Genomic DNA, 19,587 nt, shown 5'->3' on the forward strand with positions numbered 1-19,587 from the left:
AATATTTTATTCTTTTTTTTATTAGTTATACATGCATAATATTTCGCTATAATGTTTGCGCACATAATGCGGACATTCTAAATTGTTTGCTTTTCTGGGATGATGGCTAAAAATGTTAGCCGAAACGTTCCTGTATCTTTGATTTCATCTTTATAAACTGTTAAAAAATAATTTATAATTATTTTGCGTATTGTTTATCGCGCCGATTCCCATTAGCTAACTATTATTTTTGGTCTTTTAATATTTAATATTTTATGCGATGCTACATACAGTTAAAATCTTTCATCATTAGAATGTTTTTGCTGTGGAAAATAACAAATATAACTTAATGTAATTAAGGTCTCTTATAATTAAATAAGTTAATGCACTGTCAACAATTTGTGTATCCTTGTAAAATTTACTAATTAAATTAAAAATCTGTCTAAACTTACTCTTTAAATTTTGCACAAGACAGAAAATTGTCGTCAAATGATGTGAAACGATTTCGCACGAAACTTTCGCCGCCGCATCGTCGCGGCGACGAAACCGCGCGATAAATAAACTTCAATTAAACTTCTTGAGAGCAGTCGATGGAGAAGTTGCGCGTGCCCTGGAGAAATTAGCTGACCTTATCAACATTATCATACCAAATAGTGAACAAAGTTACTTGTCGTTCTCTCCATCTCGCAGATTTCTGCAGCTATTTTCCAAAAAGTCATCGTGTACGCCACGAATTTTTAGGACGTACATATTTTTTTTACTGCTACTCGCTGATGGTCACTTTTTTCAGTCGTAGCACGCCGTTTCGATCCCCGGCTTTGCATTTCACGGTGAGCCGAGCGTGTCGATCCAATCTCGAGTTGTTCGAACGGGCACCAGCCACTGCGACACGCGCCGTTCGTTAAGGCGAATTTTTTTTTGCCTTTGATCATTTCGAATGAGTCACCCGATGCGAAAGAAAGCTGTGTAAATAACGTCCTTGCGCGAAATAAGCGCGCGCGACGAGCTGTTTTATAGCATCGAAATGAATAAAACTCAGAGATTCTTATCGTCCCGATATGATAATATATTGTAATACTTCCCCGATATCTCGTCTCTTGCCGCTAGATTTTATCAAGCGACAAGTATCGCGATATCACGCGCGAATCCTATTTAAGTTACAGTTATATTCGTATAGGAAAGCTAACTGCGCCCGATATCACGTTACACATTATCATGACTCGTATGACTGGTTGTTAAGGCTAATAAACTCCAACACCAGTTTCGTTGTTCATTCCCTCCCGAGAACTACCCCCGCGAGCGAGGACGCGAGATAAGAGTCGCGAGGGAGAGAGAGTGCGCGATAGACGATATCGCGCGTCGCCCGATAATTTACGGACGAGTAACCGAGAAGGGAATATAACGGGGAGAGAGGAAGAGAGGAAGGAGAACGAGAGCGGGTTTTCGGATACGCAGGAAGTATCCGCGGAAATATAGGAAGCGTCTTGGGGATACGTTACCTCACACCTGTGTCGAGACTCCGTCTCGAGCCTTTTATTCGGAATTCCGCGCGAGAAGTGACGGGGGATGCGCCGGGCCGAGAGATACGGGGTGGATATTTGATATACGCGCTCGAACGTGCGCGGGGCGAGGATATTTGAATAACGCGATAAGAATTCTTTTTCAGCGTTCGATAAATGCATTCCGGCCGTAACGGGCCGTCCGTTTTTGCCCCGGGAAAAGCCGGAAACGCCGGGGCAGGCGTGGGAGTTTGACGGGAGAGAAATTGACGAGGGTGGATATCTAGGCGATCGGTCGATTAGGCGGGTGCGGAGGACACCCGGGGGGTGAATTGGATACGGGAAAGGTGACGAGACACCGTTCGTTCGGAGGAGAAAATCGTGGCTTTTCATGCGCGAGAAAATGAGGTGCACGAACTCACGCTGGTTGCCAGCCTCTCTTACGTCGTGGACTGATCGGAATAATTGGCGCGTTTGGATAAGCGCGAGGCAGTAAATGCAGAAAAAGTTATATTCTTTAATAATAAAAATAGTAGTGAATAGTTAATAAATTATTGAGAAACGAAAGTTGTTCATTTAAAATGCAGATCTTGTTATAGAGTATATATAATTTATAATCCATTGTAGAATTATGAAAATCCACTTCTTGTCTGGATACAAATATTTTATTGACACGATTTATCTCATTTTCAACATTAATTTTTATTAATTTCAGACTATACTATTTTTATTGTTTTTATATTTTTACATTATCGTTCTATTTCTATATTGTTGTGCTGATTTTCCTTTATTTTTATAATCTTATTTTTTAAATATACCAATGCCATTGTTATACGGCGAAAATATTGAAATCTAGTTACTGTTATATCTTTACAGAATTCTGCTGTATCAACGTAGCGTTTGTTCTTACCTCTGTCTAACTTCTTCGTTTCTCGAAAGATAGTGTTACAATCTCACAAATTGAATTTGTGATTTATGTGTTTCATTTTCTTATATTAATTATAAGAATTATTATATAAATTATAAGAGAACATATCTGTTAAAAGAAATTATATTTATTTTGAATAGATAATAATTTTCATCTATTTATAAAAAAAATACTAATTGTAAGATAATTCGGACGTTATAGAATCTTTAGATTTAAGTGGAGCCTTTTGAAATTTGCATTTAGAAAAAAACCATTTAAATAATTGAGAACCCAGATAGCACAGAGAGAAAAAAGAACACAGTTATATGTCACCAATTCTGAGTTCATTTTCAGATGCAAAAAGAATTCTTTTTCTAAAAGGGATTCTTTTTGCACCTGCAAATGAACTCAGAATTGACATAAAACTGAATATACTAATGAATTCTTTTGTGCTTTGTGTGCTATCTGGGAAGTTATATAGGTACAAGTTAATATTTATTTATACAAGTATATTTATACAAGTTAATATTTGGAAATAATTTATTTTTTGCACATAGGAAAGGTATGATAGATTGCGCTTATCTGAATTTTTGAATTTAGGGCAATAAATACAGTCTCAGCCTCATTTAATCTTATTATCCTTACAGAAATTTAATACTAGAAAATACTATGATTAATTACTTATTTTGAGTATTAAAAGCACTGTCATTCAATTACTTATTGAAAATTAAAAGCACTTAAAAACAGTGCTCTTAATTCTCAAAATAAGTAATTTCTAGTATTAAAATGCAATATTAAATTAAGTATTAAACTGGCTGGTATTAAATTGGATTTCTGTAAGGACATAAGAAGATTGTTATAATTACGAATAGAGGTATCATCACTATTGAAGAGATGAATTTTATCCTAATTAAAAATCGCAAAAAAAACTTTTATTTTCTAAGGCACAAGTACGTGCAATTATCGGCGAGAATAGTACATGTTGATAAACTTCAAAGGATCGACGTGACATTCGGTAAACATATAACCTGTGCGTCTGTGCCGTAAACGCGTTAATTTCGCCCAATGAACCGAAAAGCGATAGTCAATGCGGCTGTTTGTCTTGCAGAAATTGATCGACTCCATATAATTTCCGAGAGTGTTAACTAATAATAGCGTAGTCGACGTGAAATTCGCAGTGAGAAACATTTACGCTTGATCAGAGTACAGAAATAAAGAACGTTGCATCAGAAATCTCCCTTTCGCAGATTTTTAATGCAACAAGTCGTCGCTTTATAATTCCACAGTCTTCTTTCGCGCATCAGAGAAGCGTGGAAACGCTTTCGCGATCTCGTCTGCGATTCCGATGACTTTTCCATGCGACTCCGTACGTGGGGCGACCTCGCGTCTCAAACGATATCGCAAAATCCGGATCGATCGATCATGGACGGTCGATCGTGTCGCTTCTTTCCCCCGATTGACGCAGTAATGCGTGAAAAAACTATCGAGATGCTTCCCCGAGCTGCGTCACTCCTGGCGAGAAACCGCCGCGTTTAATGAGTCATTACCGCGCGATCTCGTTAGTCGGACACCCGGTATATGCGGTACACGGTGGACTTCGCGCTCGGGCGAAGGGGATTTTCCCCGTAACGAGAGCATCATTATCGTGGTTGCCGTTCTCGCGGACCTTTTTTTTCCTTTCCCCCTGCCGCGTGGCCTGCTTTTCCACCTGAAGAAGTCCTATATACCCGAAAGGATCTGCAAAATCAGGTGAAACGAGACGTCTTTCCCGTTTGCTTGTTCTGTCCTCTCTCCTTCGTTGTCTCTCCTTCCTCCTTCCCGGCTAATACCAAAGTTTGTGGCTTTTTGCGAGGCTATACGCTTGCACGATGCAGTTTCTGCGACAATGTTTTTCCACCGTCATGTCCATCCGCGAAAACTCGGTTGGAGACGCGCCTCTTCTCAAGTAATCTTCAACTACGGACAAATCGTCTGAGACGACAAGTCGTTGAGAGTTCGTCGGTTAACGAAAAGTATCAGGCGACGACGTTATTAATCAATCAATCTTGAGCATTGAACGTGTCGTTGCCATCGTTAAAGCCTCGCGGAAAAAATTCTTGCGCGCGCGACGTCGAGTTTCCCCGGCGAAATTTCGAAATCAAATAAGAAAGGAAGTCGCGACAAAGCACTGAGGCCTGCGTCGAGCAGAGGGTTCCATGTGTGAGAACTTAATAAGCCGCCTTAATAAAAATTCCTACTTTGATCACGGTGACGACGGTATGCGTCGCTTTAAAAGGGTCCTCGGAAATTATTTTGTCGGCGAAAGAAAAAAACGATGGGGTGGCAGGGTACGCTCGCCCTCGCTGTTTTCCCTTTGTGACTAACAAGCGGAATTCATGTGAACGCACGTCCGCTACTGGTTTACTCTCGGTGAAGATCTTTTGAGAGTGAAAATGGGACGGGTGGGGCGAGGAGGCGCAAAGGACGGGCAAGATAAACCAGTAGATAACAATGGAACTTTGACAAAAAATGTGCCACCGGGCAACACCGCGCGCACATATAGTATTTAATAAAAAAAAAAGCCGCGTCGTAATTCTTCTTATAAGCACGGCTAAAAATTGATTTTCATCGAAGGAACGTCCTGGATCTGAACTCTTCAACTGGAAACACATTCGGCTCGATTTTGAATTGCAATTTAAAAAATATACAAATGTTTTTAAGGGTTTCTGAGTTTCAGCTTTGTTTATGAATTATTATTTTTATAACAAGTTATAATAAAAGCCAGTTGTATTTTATCTATTAAATTGATATATGCAATAATGGCTTTATTTCTTCTCTTATTCCCAGTACTGTAATAGTAGACGTAAAATAAATAAATATAAATAAATATAAATTTTGCAGTTTTGTAAAAACAAGCTTGCACAAGCACATTTATGGATAAATGCGTTTGTGGATAAATATCTATTTGGTAGCGAGGCATCCCACATTTTTAACGTTATTGCAAACTGCACGTCTTTTATTGACTTTGTGACTAAATGTAACGGTTTGTATTCCGGGCGATTGAACAGTTTCTCAAGAATGATTAAGAAGCGATCCAAGAGCCAGGAGAGGGCACAGGGAAAGGCGAAAATAGTGATGCGAGTGTTGTAACTAGCAACTTTTGCGAAGTGCCTTTCAGCGATTAAGGGGAAACTTTCGCGATTTACAGTTGATTCTAAAGAAAGCCGCAGACCTCGACGGTCCAATCGAAGATTTACGGCTGAAATCGCTATTTGAACTTTATATCTTTCCCAATAATAAGTTTCAAAATGTAGATGGCTTCGAGTATCGAGCGAAAAACGTATAATACTCGTTTAATTGCCACAGAAGATAAGAGAAATTATCAAGAGAAAAAATGCAATAGCAATTTTATTGTACTAATTATTTCTTCCGTCTAATTGTAAGAAATGCAAATAGCATTCATGCCGCACGTTAAATCTCTAAATTTACTTTTCAAATTTAAAAGTAGGAGTTTTAATATTCAAAATTATTTATCATTTCATTGGAAACGACTGTCTCGAAAATTTATTTTGATATAAAATTTATGTTTTTTTTTTACGCAAGCTAAAGTGTTACTTTTTCAAATTAATTATTTCCACAACAGAAGCAGTAAGTTAATACGCATTGCCCGCGATATAATTTTTTAATACCCGCGGGTAATTCGAATAATATATGTGTCAATTTAGATCTTCCGGGTTTCCCCTCCCAGGTTCCAGTGATAAATGCCTAAAAACAGTCAGCCCTAATTTCGAACCCCTCGCGAGGGATAATCGCCGCTATCTTCATTCAAGGCAGTTCCCTTTCTGAGTGCGTGAGAAATTAGGACAGTGCTTTTATCCCTCGAGCTCGATTTTTCTCCCACGTTATTCTATTCCTTTACACTTGCGCCCACGAAGAACCGGCGTGGATGTGTGCAGAAGAATCTCCGTGCGAGGATAAAAATTTTCTCCGTATAACGAAGGTGAAATCTCTGAATCATTCTCTCCGCGTTTAACGATCGGTGACCGTAAAAAAAACCGCGCCGACGTGAAGGGAAAAAGGGATCATTCGCACTCTCTTCATAATTTCGTCGTATTGCACGACTTACGTTTCGGCGAGAAGTTAATTCCAGGAATTGCGTAACGCGTGTGCAGGATTTCACGATGAAATTTCAGTTAAACACGCTACTATACTCACGTAAGAGTGGATTTGCGTATTTGTAGCGGCAAAAATCGACCTATGATACAAATTACGGTATTAATTCCGCGTAATAACACTGTAGCAAATGGACTCATTTAGTTTCATGTTTGTGAACACACGGGATCGACAAAACGTATACCTATTACGTTTGCGCGTATATATATATATATGTATAGATGAATCAAAGCAAGAATATATAGTGTTTTAATGTATTTAATGCTTATCCTATTTAGTGTGAAACGATTATAATAGTGTAACGTAGAAGATTGAATCACCATATTTGATAATACACGTTGTGGCATGCAACATAATTGGGATAATCGAGGTAGCTAGTAATTAATTAATCGATATTATTGAACTTTGCTTAAATTACAGGTCACCGATTAACAAATATCTTGTTTTTTAGATATTAATATTACAAAGTGCAAAAAGGTTATTGTAAAATTTTCATTGTAACGACAGAATTTCTAATAAATATTATTTTTCTTAATTTAAATATAATTTTATATAATTTTTATTTACAATATAATTAAAAAAAGATTTTGTTCGTAAAAACTTATATTCTAAAAATTTAAATTTTTAAAAAGTGATAGTCTTCTGTGTTCTACGTCTCAGAAATAATTACAAAATATTCTCTATATCCCATCTTTTCGTAATATAATCTAATTTGAACATAATAGTACTATTATTTAACAGTTTAAATTATTTAATAGTTCTATTATTGATATAAAATAATCAGACTTCCTTTTATTAATTTTTTAATCGAATAATTAATTATTCGGTGTTTGCGCACCTCTTGAAAGAATTAATGTTGATTTTTCAAGCTATATTATATTCCCCATTTCGCTGCTAAAAATCGACGTTCAAGAACGATCAGTGTCATTAGCCATTGTCCGTGCACCTTTGATCTATTAATTTCTTAATGAAGCAATTAATTATTTGCGCTTTCATCGTTACAGTCATCAAAATTCGCCGCCGAACGAGATTTATCTTTACCGTTTCACGCACCATATCGTCGGCGTTAATTAATCTTCCTCGTTGTCATTCGCGATTCCACCGTAAAAAGCGGCACCGCGAGATTGATCACCTGAACCGTATATGGCAATCATTCCTCGTAATCCACTGCCATTCCCGAGCCTCTTATAATTTTCGGTAAATGATACGTTGAATTTTGCTGCCACATCGCTGAGTAAAACGGATGTGCTCGACAGTTTTCCGCGCGCGTATAACAAACATAGCATACTTTTTTCTTCTGTATAAAGAGAGTCGCGCGGCGTTCCGAAATTAATTTTGACGGAGATCGATTTTACGCCTCATCGCGTCCCCAGTGAGAGAGCATCGCTCTCCCGCGTTATTATGTAAAGTAGAATAAATAATTAAAAGATACCAACAAAATACGCGGACAGATGAAATTTCTCTATATGAAAATGCAGTTCCTCTGTGGCGCGTTTCTTTTTTTTCCAGAGAGTTCAATACTTTTTGATAAAAATTTTTAAAACCTCTTTAAAATTAAAATTGATTTTGGTTTAAATATTAAAAATTTATTTGAAGTTAATTACGTTACAAATAAAAATTTTAATAAAATAAAACTCAGCTAAAGTTTATTATTTTAGATTAAATATATTAAAATAAAATGAAATAAAATTTTCCTGCTTCTCTCTTCTTTTCTCATTTTTACACTTTGAACTTAAGTTGTTCAACTATCTTTTTGAACATTCTGCAATATACATAAAAGCTAATATCTCTATTTTTTGATATATTTTTTTTTAATCTAACCATACTTGTACCATCGAGAGAAGTTATTCTGGCTCCGTTTTATTCTCTATATTGACACATATATTAAAATAAAATAACCGTTGCGAATAAACTGCAAAAAACTGGTAATATCCTCTATATGACAAGAGCTCAACGACCATTTTTGTTTATTAAATTGTTTTTAATAAAGATCGATTTTACGCGTTAGTTGTGCCGGCAAATGAAAATCACGGTATTAAAAAGTTGTAGCGAAATGCATTGCAAGAGACACATTTTTCTATGGAAAATACACTGACAAGCGCATCGAAGTGAAATAACATTTGTAGTTGTAAATAATGCCGGGATTACGTTTGTGTTATAGTAGTCGGAAAAGGGGGATGCTCAAATGATTTTTGCGTTGTTGCGTTTTTTCAGATAAAATGAGCGGGATAGAAATGATTAATGCCACGAAACCAAGAACTTTCGTGAAATCAACCGCGTCGACGTAAAAGAAAGAACTCACGATGAATATTCTGGGACACACGTCGTAGGTATAGACAGACTCCGCGGGTATCTCATTGGCGATGTTTAATTCTAGCTCAACGAGCAAACACGAGGAATACGATTAATTGATGAGACGATGACACGTAACTGCGTGGACGCAAGCTATAGGTACGTGTGGCGCAACGTTCCATCGTGGTCAGTGCGTTCTGTTGACACGCGCGAACGCATCTCGCATAGAACGCGCGGATAATCAGATTGGAAAGTATCATCCGTTATATCGAGTTGTATTTGTTTATTTTCTATTTTTTTCCTGTTGTTTCTGCCAAACAGAGCAGTGCGATAAATTTTGCCTGCGCGACTGGAATGTCGATCGCCCGCCGTCGAGTGAACGTAATCGAATATTTGGACACGTCGCTATTAATCGGACTTCGCGTTTTAAATTTCGAGAATTTAATGGACCCTCTATTGCATAAGCTTTCCAATTTTTGCAAAAATTTCTGTACGTATGCGATTCTACATATTTAATGTTAAGTAATATTCTCTCTCTCTTTCTCTCTTTCTCTCTCTTTGTAAAGCGGAATATAATTTTTATCATTTATTCTTTGATCAAAATTGAATATTTTTGTACCATACTGATTTTGCATAAAAAGGATACGATTTTTAAATTAATAATGAAAAACATTAATGTTTAATGCTAACAATTCCAATAATGATAAAAAAAATCTGATAGACTATCAGGTTCCTTTTCTTTCTCTTTTTGATAGATAATATAATTACATCTTATATAGAGTGAGAAATAAGCAGAGATTCAATGATGATTTTTAGAGAAGAAAACGTATATGATCTAATGTATGTACTAAATACTTATAAACATCTAATTATAGTCCAGCTATAAATTGATATTCTCAAAAAGAAGCTGCTGTTGTCGGAAAGCCAGTTAATTAAGTATTGCCGATAAATCGTCTGATTTAATGGATAGAGAATATCGAAAATGTCAAGGCAATAAATGCGAATAGTTGATATATCGCGAACTGACTGGTTATAGAGTCAATTGTTAAAATCGTTTCGCTTCTATTAAGTAAATAATGACATTCCACTACAAAATGTCACGGTCCACTCGATCGTGTCATCGGCATGCCGTATTCAAGAAAATTGTTTCATTATCTGGCACGTGCTTGAAAATAACTCAGTTTGACGCAAGCAAATTCCGCCAGTGAATGCTAAATAAAGGACAGATGACAATACCGTGAATTAAATGATAAATCTACAGTTGAGCTGTTGTCCCCGTAAAAAATGTCTATATATATAATAAATAAACATTTTAAAATTATTAATTCGATGAATAGGAAATTATGTGCTAATAAATCTTATTTGATTAAATGAATTCGTATTGCCACATTAAATCCGTAACTTTTTTTTAAAATAAAATATTATACATAAAGCAAACTTTAAAGGAATTTATAATACAAAAGAATTAAGATAAGTAGTAATAAAGTTATATAAAATCTCGCTGGAAAATTGTGACGTATATATTAATTTTTTTTTGGCATGTGCGAATTTTACTGCATGTAATGCATCGACGATACGAAATGAAATAACAGATATGGGGAAAAGATTTTCAAAGGTCGAAAATTTCGGACTGACGTATTCCGGAAATTTCGCCCATCATTCACCGCGCGACAATACATTAGTGGAAAATTCAACGGACGGATTAAACGCGATCGCCGTGCATCTGGTCGATGTAATAACAGCGGGTTCGCGGTGGCGGCGATGCATTTGCGCCATGGAGAAAAGCGGCAAAATACTACGCGCGTTGAATAATTCAAGGCAAACGGAAGAGGGAGACAGGGGAAAGAGAAAGAGAGAAAGAGAGAGAGAGAGAAATAGAGAGAGAGGAGAGCCGCGTCTCGTATTTGTACAACTGATCGCTGAATATTTAGCGACGTGTTTATCCGAATCATGATCTCGCGTTTCGGGCCGCATCACGTTCGCTTTGGCGCACTGCGAATGCTGCCGACGAACTCGCTCGCGTTCGCCGGATTACCGCGCGTATAATATGTTAAACTTCTCGCAAGTTGCCATTTACTGGAGCTGAAAAGAGTCCAATGGCGCAAATGGAAGAGAAATAGGTACGCGAGGTGACGCTATTCTCTGCAGCTGTGGGACTTTTCAGCGGCGACCGCGCTCAAAACGGCGACCCCTTGAATCGCGCCATTTTGTATAAATATCTGTTTTTCAATCAGTACGTAAGTTATCATACATATTTAACAAATATTTATAAACAACGTATGTATACTGCTGAAATAAAATCCATGATCTATACTGAATTGTTTGGTTTAACTGGCGCGCACGCTTTAATATTTTCGAAAAATCATTGGGATGTTCGGATGTTGTTTCGTTTAAAACGCCGGAGGGGGGAGGTTTTAAAATCTGTCACTGGATGTTATGTGTAAGTCGCAGAAAAATATATTTTTGACTGTGTCATTACGCGACAACGCACGGCACTCTTCGCTATCGAAAATATTGGGGATGGATATCGATTTGGATTGCCGATAATGTCGCGTATGTTGGCGATCGTTCGGTCATAACGGTATGGGAAGCAGCAGTGTGTGTGTATGCGCGCGCTCTCGTCTCTTATCTTCTCTCTCTCTCTTCAACCTCTTCGCCCCACCTCTCCGTCGCATTCGGATATTAAAGTTTGTTCATCGTGATTTCATATTCAGGGTGTGCCTCTAGGCCAATGTTTGCGTCATTTTGGATTCCTCTTGCTAGCCGTCTCCCCTCTTCTTTCAGCTCCGGACCAACCCGGCAGTCAACCTCTCTCTGCACCCTTCGCTGTCACACAGGTCCTTTCAGTCGTGAAGTCGCCGGATTCGCGAGACGAAGAAGGGGAATTGTCCTTTGATTTCGCTGGCGATTTAACCGCACTGTCAGACTCTTTGAAGAATCGACTGTTCTGTAGAGTTATTAAGCGATCTATTTATCAACCCCCCCCCCCCCGGAAATAATCCCCGCGGCGACGCGAATAGGAAATCTTTCCCTTAAAAACTCGTCCCCTTTCGCTGCACGTCTAAAATCTAATTATAAACGGCATGTTATATGTGTAACGCCGCGCGCTTTATTAAACGATGGCGCATACATATAAAGCGCGCATGATGAAGAGAAATTTCACAGCAAACTGATGCATATTTGTGGGACGTTGGATTGCCCCGGCTATAGGATATATCGGGCAGCCTTCCGTTGTCCTTTTTGTTAACCGGTGATTCCATTAAAGCCCATCAAAACGCCTATGTTTGTCCTCATTTGCATCGGACCGCGAGTCGACAATACACAATTCTAATTCACTGCGCTGTCCGTCGCCGTGTAACGACATTATCGGGCGCCGCCTCCGCGCCTTCCCCGCCCGGCATAATTTCCATGTTGCACCTCTGTGTTCGCCGCGCTTCTGCATTGACGTTCCATCTATTCCTTTCCAGATATGGTTGGTATGCTTTGGAATATTACCTATTCGGAATATTACCTCCATATGACCTATTTACACGCGCCAAAGGCTCTTTCGAAGAGGGTTGCTGGGGATCGGGGGAAGGTGAAGGATACGCGTCGCGGTATACAAAGATGCCAAGATTCAGAAGTTATTTTACGCAGGTATCCTAAGAAATAAAATTCTTTACCTGCCGGCTCAACACCGTCCTTATGCATTTTAAATGTCAATTCGCGTACTGCCCCCGCGTCGACGTCGGTCCCGCTTAACGTCAGGACGTCATACAAGATTCAGGTTGTCCGAGCCCGTTGCATAAGAATCGTTCATTTTCCCGTGCGGAGTTACGTATGCCCAAAGAGAAGCCCCGGGAATCGGTTTCAAGCTGCGGGAGCTTAAACTTTAAGGCGACTGAAATTGTAGCGCAAACATTCGACGAAGGTTGCACTCTGTCTCTTGGAAAATGGATTTCTCCATATTCTTATTTCGACACGCGTCGTCGTGAGTCACTTTCTGTGTTTGTTTATCGTCTCGCACAGCAGTGGAGGTTTATCGCTGTTGAACAATTGGATTTCTCTTCTGAATATATAATATATCGGGACTGATAAATTATTAAATAATGCAATACCGAGTGCTTTTGGAAGTAAAGCGTGTCTTAGTTCGACAGGTACGCATAAAAGCAAAAAATAGATCTATATTACATACGTGCTTGAAGATTCGAAAAACATGAAAAGATGAATCATGCAAATAATTTTCATATTAGACTTATTGAAAATTAATTGATATTATTAAAAATATCTTAATGTAATAAAATAAATATCGAAAATTATCCATCGTGAAATTAAGATCAATATAATCGAGATTATTTGAAGAACAATATAATAAATTTTCAGTAATAAAACACATGTTCAATTTTTTAAATAATTCTATGGTAATTTTTGTTGTTTCTAAAAAACTTTTACATTGTTTTATTCAATTCAATTACGCCAGTCGACTTGGTACCATATTTTCTTTTTCAAGACGATATCTCCAGACGTTTTCTGTATTTCGTCAGAAATCGTTGCGAGAAATTTTCTCGATTTCGTGTGAAAGAAATAGCGAAGGTCGTTTACCTTTTTGATCCAGCTTTTCCAGAGGTCTCGATCCCAGGGATGATGGAAGCCCAGATACAGATGCCTGGTTTCACGATGGTGACTCTCTTCGGGGTGTTGGCTCACATGGCACTGTTGAGTGACCCTGGGAAACCCAGTGACACGCAAAACGAGTTTGCCCAGACGTGACGGCGCATAGCATACCGCGCCACCTCCGCCGCCCAGTTCCATCCATTCTGCTCGCGATTCCGGACAAGCTGGGGAGGAAAACGCGTTTGTCTCGTTATTTATCAGCCCTTTGATAAATTGGGAGTACGTACGATCGCGGGCTGCGGTGATACTGACATGGAGAAACGTCGCGGAGAGGGGCAATGAAAAGGGCAAAATAGAATATGTTCACGAATAGCAATAGAAAAAAAATGTAAACCAAATGGAATCTTCATTCTTTAATCACTTGAAGAGAATTTTATATAATTCCAATTCGCGTCGTAGCTTCTCAATTCAATTGCTTGTAACTGAAAAACTGTCGGCGCTCGATTGACATCAAAGCGACCATCATTTCTCTTCGTATGTTGACCGGTTGACAGAAGCAACAATTTTTGACATGTCGAGTGCGCGATACCGTCCTTCCGCTTGTAAGTACTTTAGGCACGTTTGCAGCACGTTGACGCGTATCGATGTGAAGGCTTTAACGCTTCGAATTTCAAATTCTACGTGCTCGACACGTTTTAGGCACGCCGACGTGGCGGAGGGACGACTCCATTTCTTGCCCCCGCAAGAGAGAGACAGAGAGAGGGAGAGAGAGACTAACGGCGGAGTCTAATTACGTTGAGCTACGCCGAGAATGCCGGACGGTCATTGATATTCCGATGACGGCCGGTTACATTCCACGGCGTCGGCTTTCAGGGAACATCCATCACCGACCGGTACGGTCTCTCGCAGATACAAACGCCATCGGGGTATTATCGAATTTTTGCCCCCTCTCTCTCTCTCTCTCTCTCGGAGAAAAACAGCGCCAGACGCTTCCGGCGATCCGATACAAAATTTATCCGGCGCGATGGAACGCGAAATACCGGAGAGGCGACGCGCTGTGAGCTGTCTATAAACGAACAGATGCTTACACGATCATGGAATTAGCGCTTCTGATGGAGAATCCCGTTCTGGAATCTTAAGAGGCGTGCTCTCGCGCATACGTTTAAATTAATGAATTTTTCAAATATATACATTGAAGTAATTCTGTTTCTCAGACGTATTAAATTACGAGATTCTTGGATCCTCTAATCTGTAAGCCACGAATCTTGCAAGTTACGTTTGATGAATAAAGATATTTATCTCTTTTTTAAATATTACTATATCGTAACTACTATTATTTATATTACTACTTTTATATTACTACTTATTTTATGTCACTACTAATAGCAAGTTAGCTAAAACGGATGATTTTACAGCGGAGCTTTATAATACACAGATCATCTTTCCTCTTTCGCAGTTCCTCGCTGACGAGGAGACGAGACTAAAGGACCAAGTCTCATCTCTACGTAATCCTTATCCTCAGCTCATGCAAACATGCGTCCTCATGTTCGGTATCTTGTGTATATGCAAATGCAACGACCGTCGTTCAAATCCGAATAATTCACTCTGAATGATATTGGAGTAAAAGCGCGATAGATTTTTAAACGATTTTCAGTTATTCAGTTGGGAATTAAAAATGTAACGCAATATTCAATACCAATTCCAAGTGAAATGCAGTGCGCGAGAACGATTGTGTTTTCCCATTGTTCTTGAATTGCGGTGCCAAGCGTTGGAAAATAGTTGAGGCTGGCAATACTTTGTTTCAGTTGTTAAGCGATACGGCGCACGCGGTTGGCATCGTTTCCCGATGAGACTGCCGCGCCGCTGTACCTACAACTAATTTCCGGGCTGGCTCCAAAACTAAACGCCCCGGGAAGTTCTTGCTAGTAGCTCATTAAGTTAGATTCTAACAAGTTTAACGTATTTTGCTAACTTTATGTAGGACGAATAGAATGAACACTTAAAAAAGACAAATTGAGTACGAGTTTCATTCTTACGAGCACATAAAGCCAGACTTTTTTTTTATATTTTTTAATATTGAAAAGCTTTGAATATTAATTTTTAAATAGAATATTATGTAGAAAAATCAAATCTTTTTCAGAAAATTGAAATATCTAAAAATTTTTATATTATTAAACTTAAAAATATTTAAATATTTCTGCAAAAAGAAATTCGCGGTTAATAATAATCAAAGATTGGAGGATTTTATGGAACTATCTAAGATATGCGAACAACCTCTGTGTATTTGAAATTTTAGAATTCTTCAGACTATACTAAACCACAGATATCGAAGGAAGAGGATCGTTAAATCCACAACGTGAGGTCAACGGTATCAAGGGTAGAGCCGTTTACCTATATGTGGCAGAGAAATCGCCGAATATTCATTTCCGAATCGTAGGATTTCAAGCAATTCCTAATTGAAGCCCAGAGGTAGCCACAGCTTAAATCAGCAAATGCCGGCGAGGCTGGTCAGTTTCTGGAATAGCCGCCATTCTGCGTCCATGCTAGATTGTGGTTCCATTTGCAAGATACGTATCGAGCAGTGGGCAATTTCCTAACAGCGATGCATAGGGTGTATACAAAGTATACCGGCGCATTCTCGTGAAATCGGGCGCCTGTTACGGTAAATTAAACGCTATCGGATCTCGGAAAAATAGAATAAAAATCTTGAAAACGTTTCAAAACGTTATTAATGTTTTCTGGGCACTCTTTGGATACTCAAATTGTCCAAAGATGAATGAAATATGAATCTATAGATAATTATATTACTGAAAAAAATTTTACTCAAGATTTAATTTGATATACAGTCAAACCTCGGTAATTCAAGGGAAGGGTTATAAAAATCTTCGAGTTGTAGAGATCTCGACTTATCGAAGTTTGAGTAAAAGAGAGCTAACATATGAAAATTTGACTTACGGAAGCTTCGCACGAGAGTTTATAATTTTCCGATTATAATGACTTTTAAAGAAAAAAATTCGAATAGTTTTCGAGTTATCGTTCGACTGTATATACAATTGTAGGTATACAGTTATTAGAAAATATTGAGAAAATATATCATATGTTAGTTCAGTATAGAGAAGCGGTATGATGGGAAAACACTTTCGGATGCGTGACCGGGCACGCAAGTACCGAGATCAGGATCGTCATGCCGCGAAGAGGACAATGCGGATGTTCTGCCTCCCGTCACGTTTGCCGAATACGAATCTCCGAACGATGACCAAGAAGTAACGATCGAGAAGTCCGACGGCGGAGAGAGATCTCGTCCCGGGGAAGTTGTTCGCTGTTGATTCAGCATGGGTCCGCGATGGCGAACACCTGTTACCACCGCTATCTCCGAGTTTAATCAAAGCCCGGTTCCCGTAGGAGCGGCTATACGAGCGCGCGCGCGCGCGGCTCTCTCTAACTGACGTGATGCCGCGGGACGACCGGGTTTAGCGCGTCGTTGGGCGCTTATGGGACACGCTCGTTAAAATCGACTGCCGGCCGCCAGCGGCCGTCCGGCGATATTCGGGTCACCCTTGGAACGCCATTTAACGTACGCCGTACGGGCGCTATACACAGGTTCCTATACCGCATATTGTACGATCGAATATTGATATAAGAACCGTAAAAGTAGATTGTAGTTGGGATAAGAACTAATTTGATTGCACTGTTTCTCGAAATCAAATATTTCTCGCTACGGCATGCCTTCTACTACGAAATGCATCTGCAAAAGACACGCGAAACGATCGAAACTCGGAAGTGAAACATGCAATTTACATTAGAATATTAAGTCTCTCAAATTATAATATCAAGTAACATGCAATACAAAGAAAGCTATACAATTTTTACATCAAAATTTCATATTTTAAAATTTATCACCAGAGAAAGGAGAAGAAAAAAGTGATAATTTATAATGTTAAAGAGGAAAAAAATTTGAAATGTTCTCTCTTTCAATCCCTTTCGCACTAGATTGCTAATTGCTTTCGTCGCACAATCGTGTATCTTATAATACTAATTTATATACCACAAAAACAACTTTAATATCGAAGAAACGGTTTCTAGTTGGAGAAAACCGCATGGATGGTTGAAACTGCGATACATCTAATTGGGCTAATATTGTGAAGCAATATTGTTTTTAGAAAGAACGTGTATAAATAAATGTAAAAAGTGTTCGAATAAATGCTACGTTATATAAATACAAATAATACGATTCCTTAATTAATTTCTTTGTTTATTAGAAAATTTTAGAAAAAACATTTAGTTTAGGTATGAGAAGATCAAAATTTAGAGTAAAAATTTTAGTTCTGGAATACGCGATGAAAATTTTAACGCGACGGGCATCACAAACGACGCGATATACGCTGCTCACGGCGTTGTCAATTCACCGTTAAATAATTCCACCCATTTTCGGCGTTATATACAAACACGTCGACGTGAAATATCGATCGCCTAATTTTTCGGTAACTTGAACGACGCGCGCCGGCCGGTTCAAATAAAACGCGTAAAATCGCGGGGTCGAAATTCCACAGGCGTTTCCGACCGGACGAAACACGCCATCGTTAATTCCGAAGGAGTAATGAAAGGTTGCTGGCCCATCTTGTCATTGACTTCGCGCACCGAACACATTTATGGCTTAGAAAATGTCGAATGTGTCCGAGTGTGCTTCGCAAGGGAGACGATTCAATTCCGGTCACGTTCGACAAAGTCGCGTCCGACTTCGTTGTAATTTGGCAGAAATATCTGAATCAACGGGTCTTCGTAGGGGTGGATGCGTGCAAATTATGAAACGTTACATAATCTGAAATTTCTAACAAGATACGATTCAATTTCTATCTTGTATGAAAGTGTACACAGAATATTTTGAAATAGAAACTCGATATGTAAACGCATATTTCTCGATCAATTAAATAACTGCAAATTTATTAGGCAAACGAGAATAGACAGTATCTTCTGTTTGTAAAAAAATTAATTCAATTTTTATCTTGTTCAAAGATACACATGAATTTTTTTGAGATAATAATTCGATATTTAAACGCGTATTTTTCGACCAATTAAATGGGTTCGTTAAACGTATTTATTAGGCGAGCAAGAGTAGAATATATTCTATTTAGAATAAAAAAATTCTATCAATACTCCATCTATTTCAATTGGATATATTACTTATCCGTGCTGTAAATACAGTTCTTGTTACGCGAGCAATGCCATTTTTCTTTCGCGCGATAGCGACGCGCCGTATCTGAATGTTCGGCGACGTAATTGCACGTCAGGACGATAAATCCTTTCGGCTGAAGAAATTCTTGATCCACGGCACGCATCCTGTTCGGTGACAGGATCGTTCTAACAGAAGGATAAGGGACGGACGTAGATAAATCATGATGTTTCGGGTGTCCGGAAGGAAGGGAAAGATATCTGTAAAGCAGATCTCGTAATATTTTCCTTCTCGACAACTTTGTCTTTTCCAAGGATTGCTGCTTGGATTTACGATTATTCTACATAAATACAGCTTGATAATTTTATGAAAGGACTCAATACATTAACACGCGTTAATTTTAAATCGAATTGTAGATAAATATCACCTCAATTATCAATCGTTTAATATATTTAATATATTATAATTTTTTGAATTTAAACTTTTAACAAAATTTTTAATTTGTTTCTCAATTTATTTCTAAAAGAATTTAGTTCGTTAAAAAGAATTTAAGTCTGAATTTTCAAATCAATAACTGGCACAGCAGTTTTTAAAAATATATCTTTGTTTTCTCGAAAAAATCTAGAAAACATTTCTTTTATTAAAGAATTACATTTCAACGCATAAAATTCAGTTCTCGTACATCGAACGCTAATTTCACGAATCCTTTTTTGGATTTTACGAATCACGGGAAAAAGGAGACAGATACTATCGGATGATTCCTAATGTCTCTGACGGACGCTTAGGGGTTGTTTTCCCACCGCAGGTTTCGCTTTGTTTCCAGCTAGGGCTGCCATCCGTCCGGATTTCCCCGGATTTGTCCTAGTTTTGAAGACGTCCGGGGGCGTCCGGGCGGGTTTTTGAAGCGGTCCGGGTTTTTTTATTACTCGTATTATTAAATAATAGCTGCGCAAACGTCGTTGTAAATGTCGTAATTGAACTCCTACCTCCCGGCT

At 38.5% G+C, this 19,587-nt stretch overlaps 1 protein-coding gene across 1 annotated transcript in view; it reads right to left on the minus strand.

Moving 5' to 3' along the window:
- The window catches only part of LOC105447795 (PH domain leucine-rich repeat-containing protein phosphatase 2), a 65,329-nt gene that overhangs the window by 22,587 nt on the left and 23,155 nt on the right, over window positions 1-19,587 (minus strand). The window contains exon 4 of the mRNA XM_011686002.1: window positions 13,411-13,646. Coding sequence (XP_011684304.1) covers window positions 13,411-13,646 — 236 coding nt within the window. The remainder of the gene's footprint in view (window positions 1-13,410; window positions 13,647-19,587) is intronic.

The sequence above is a fragment of the Wasmannia auropunctata genome, unplaced genomic scaffold (genome assembly GCF_000956235.1).
Source record: "Wasmannia auropunctata unplaced genomic scaffold, wasmannia.A_1.0 LD336092.1, whole genome shotgun sequence".
NCBI classification, from domain to species: Eukaryota; Metazoa; Arthropoda; class Insecta; order Hymenoptera; family Formicidae; genus Wasmannia; species Wasmannia auropunctata.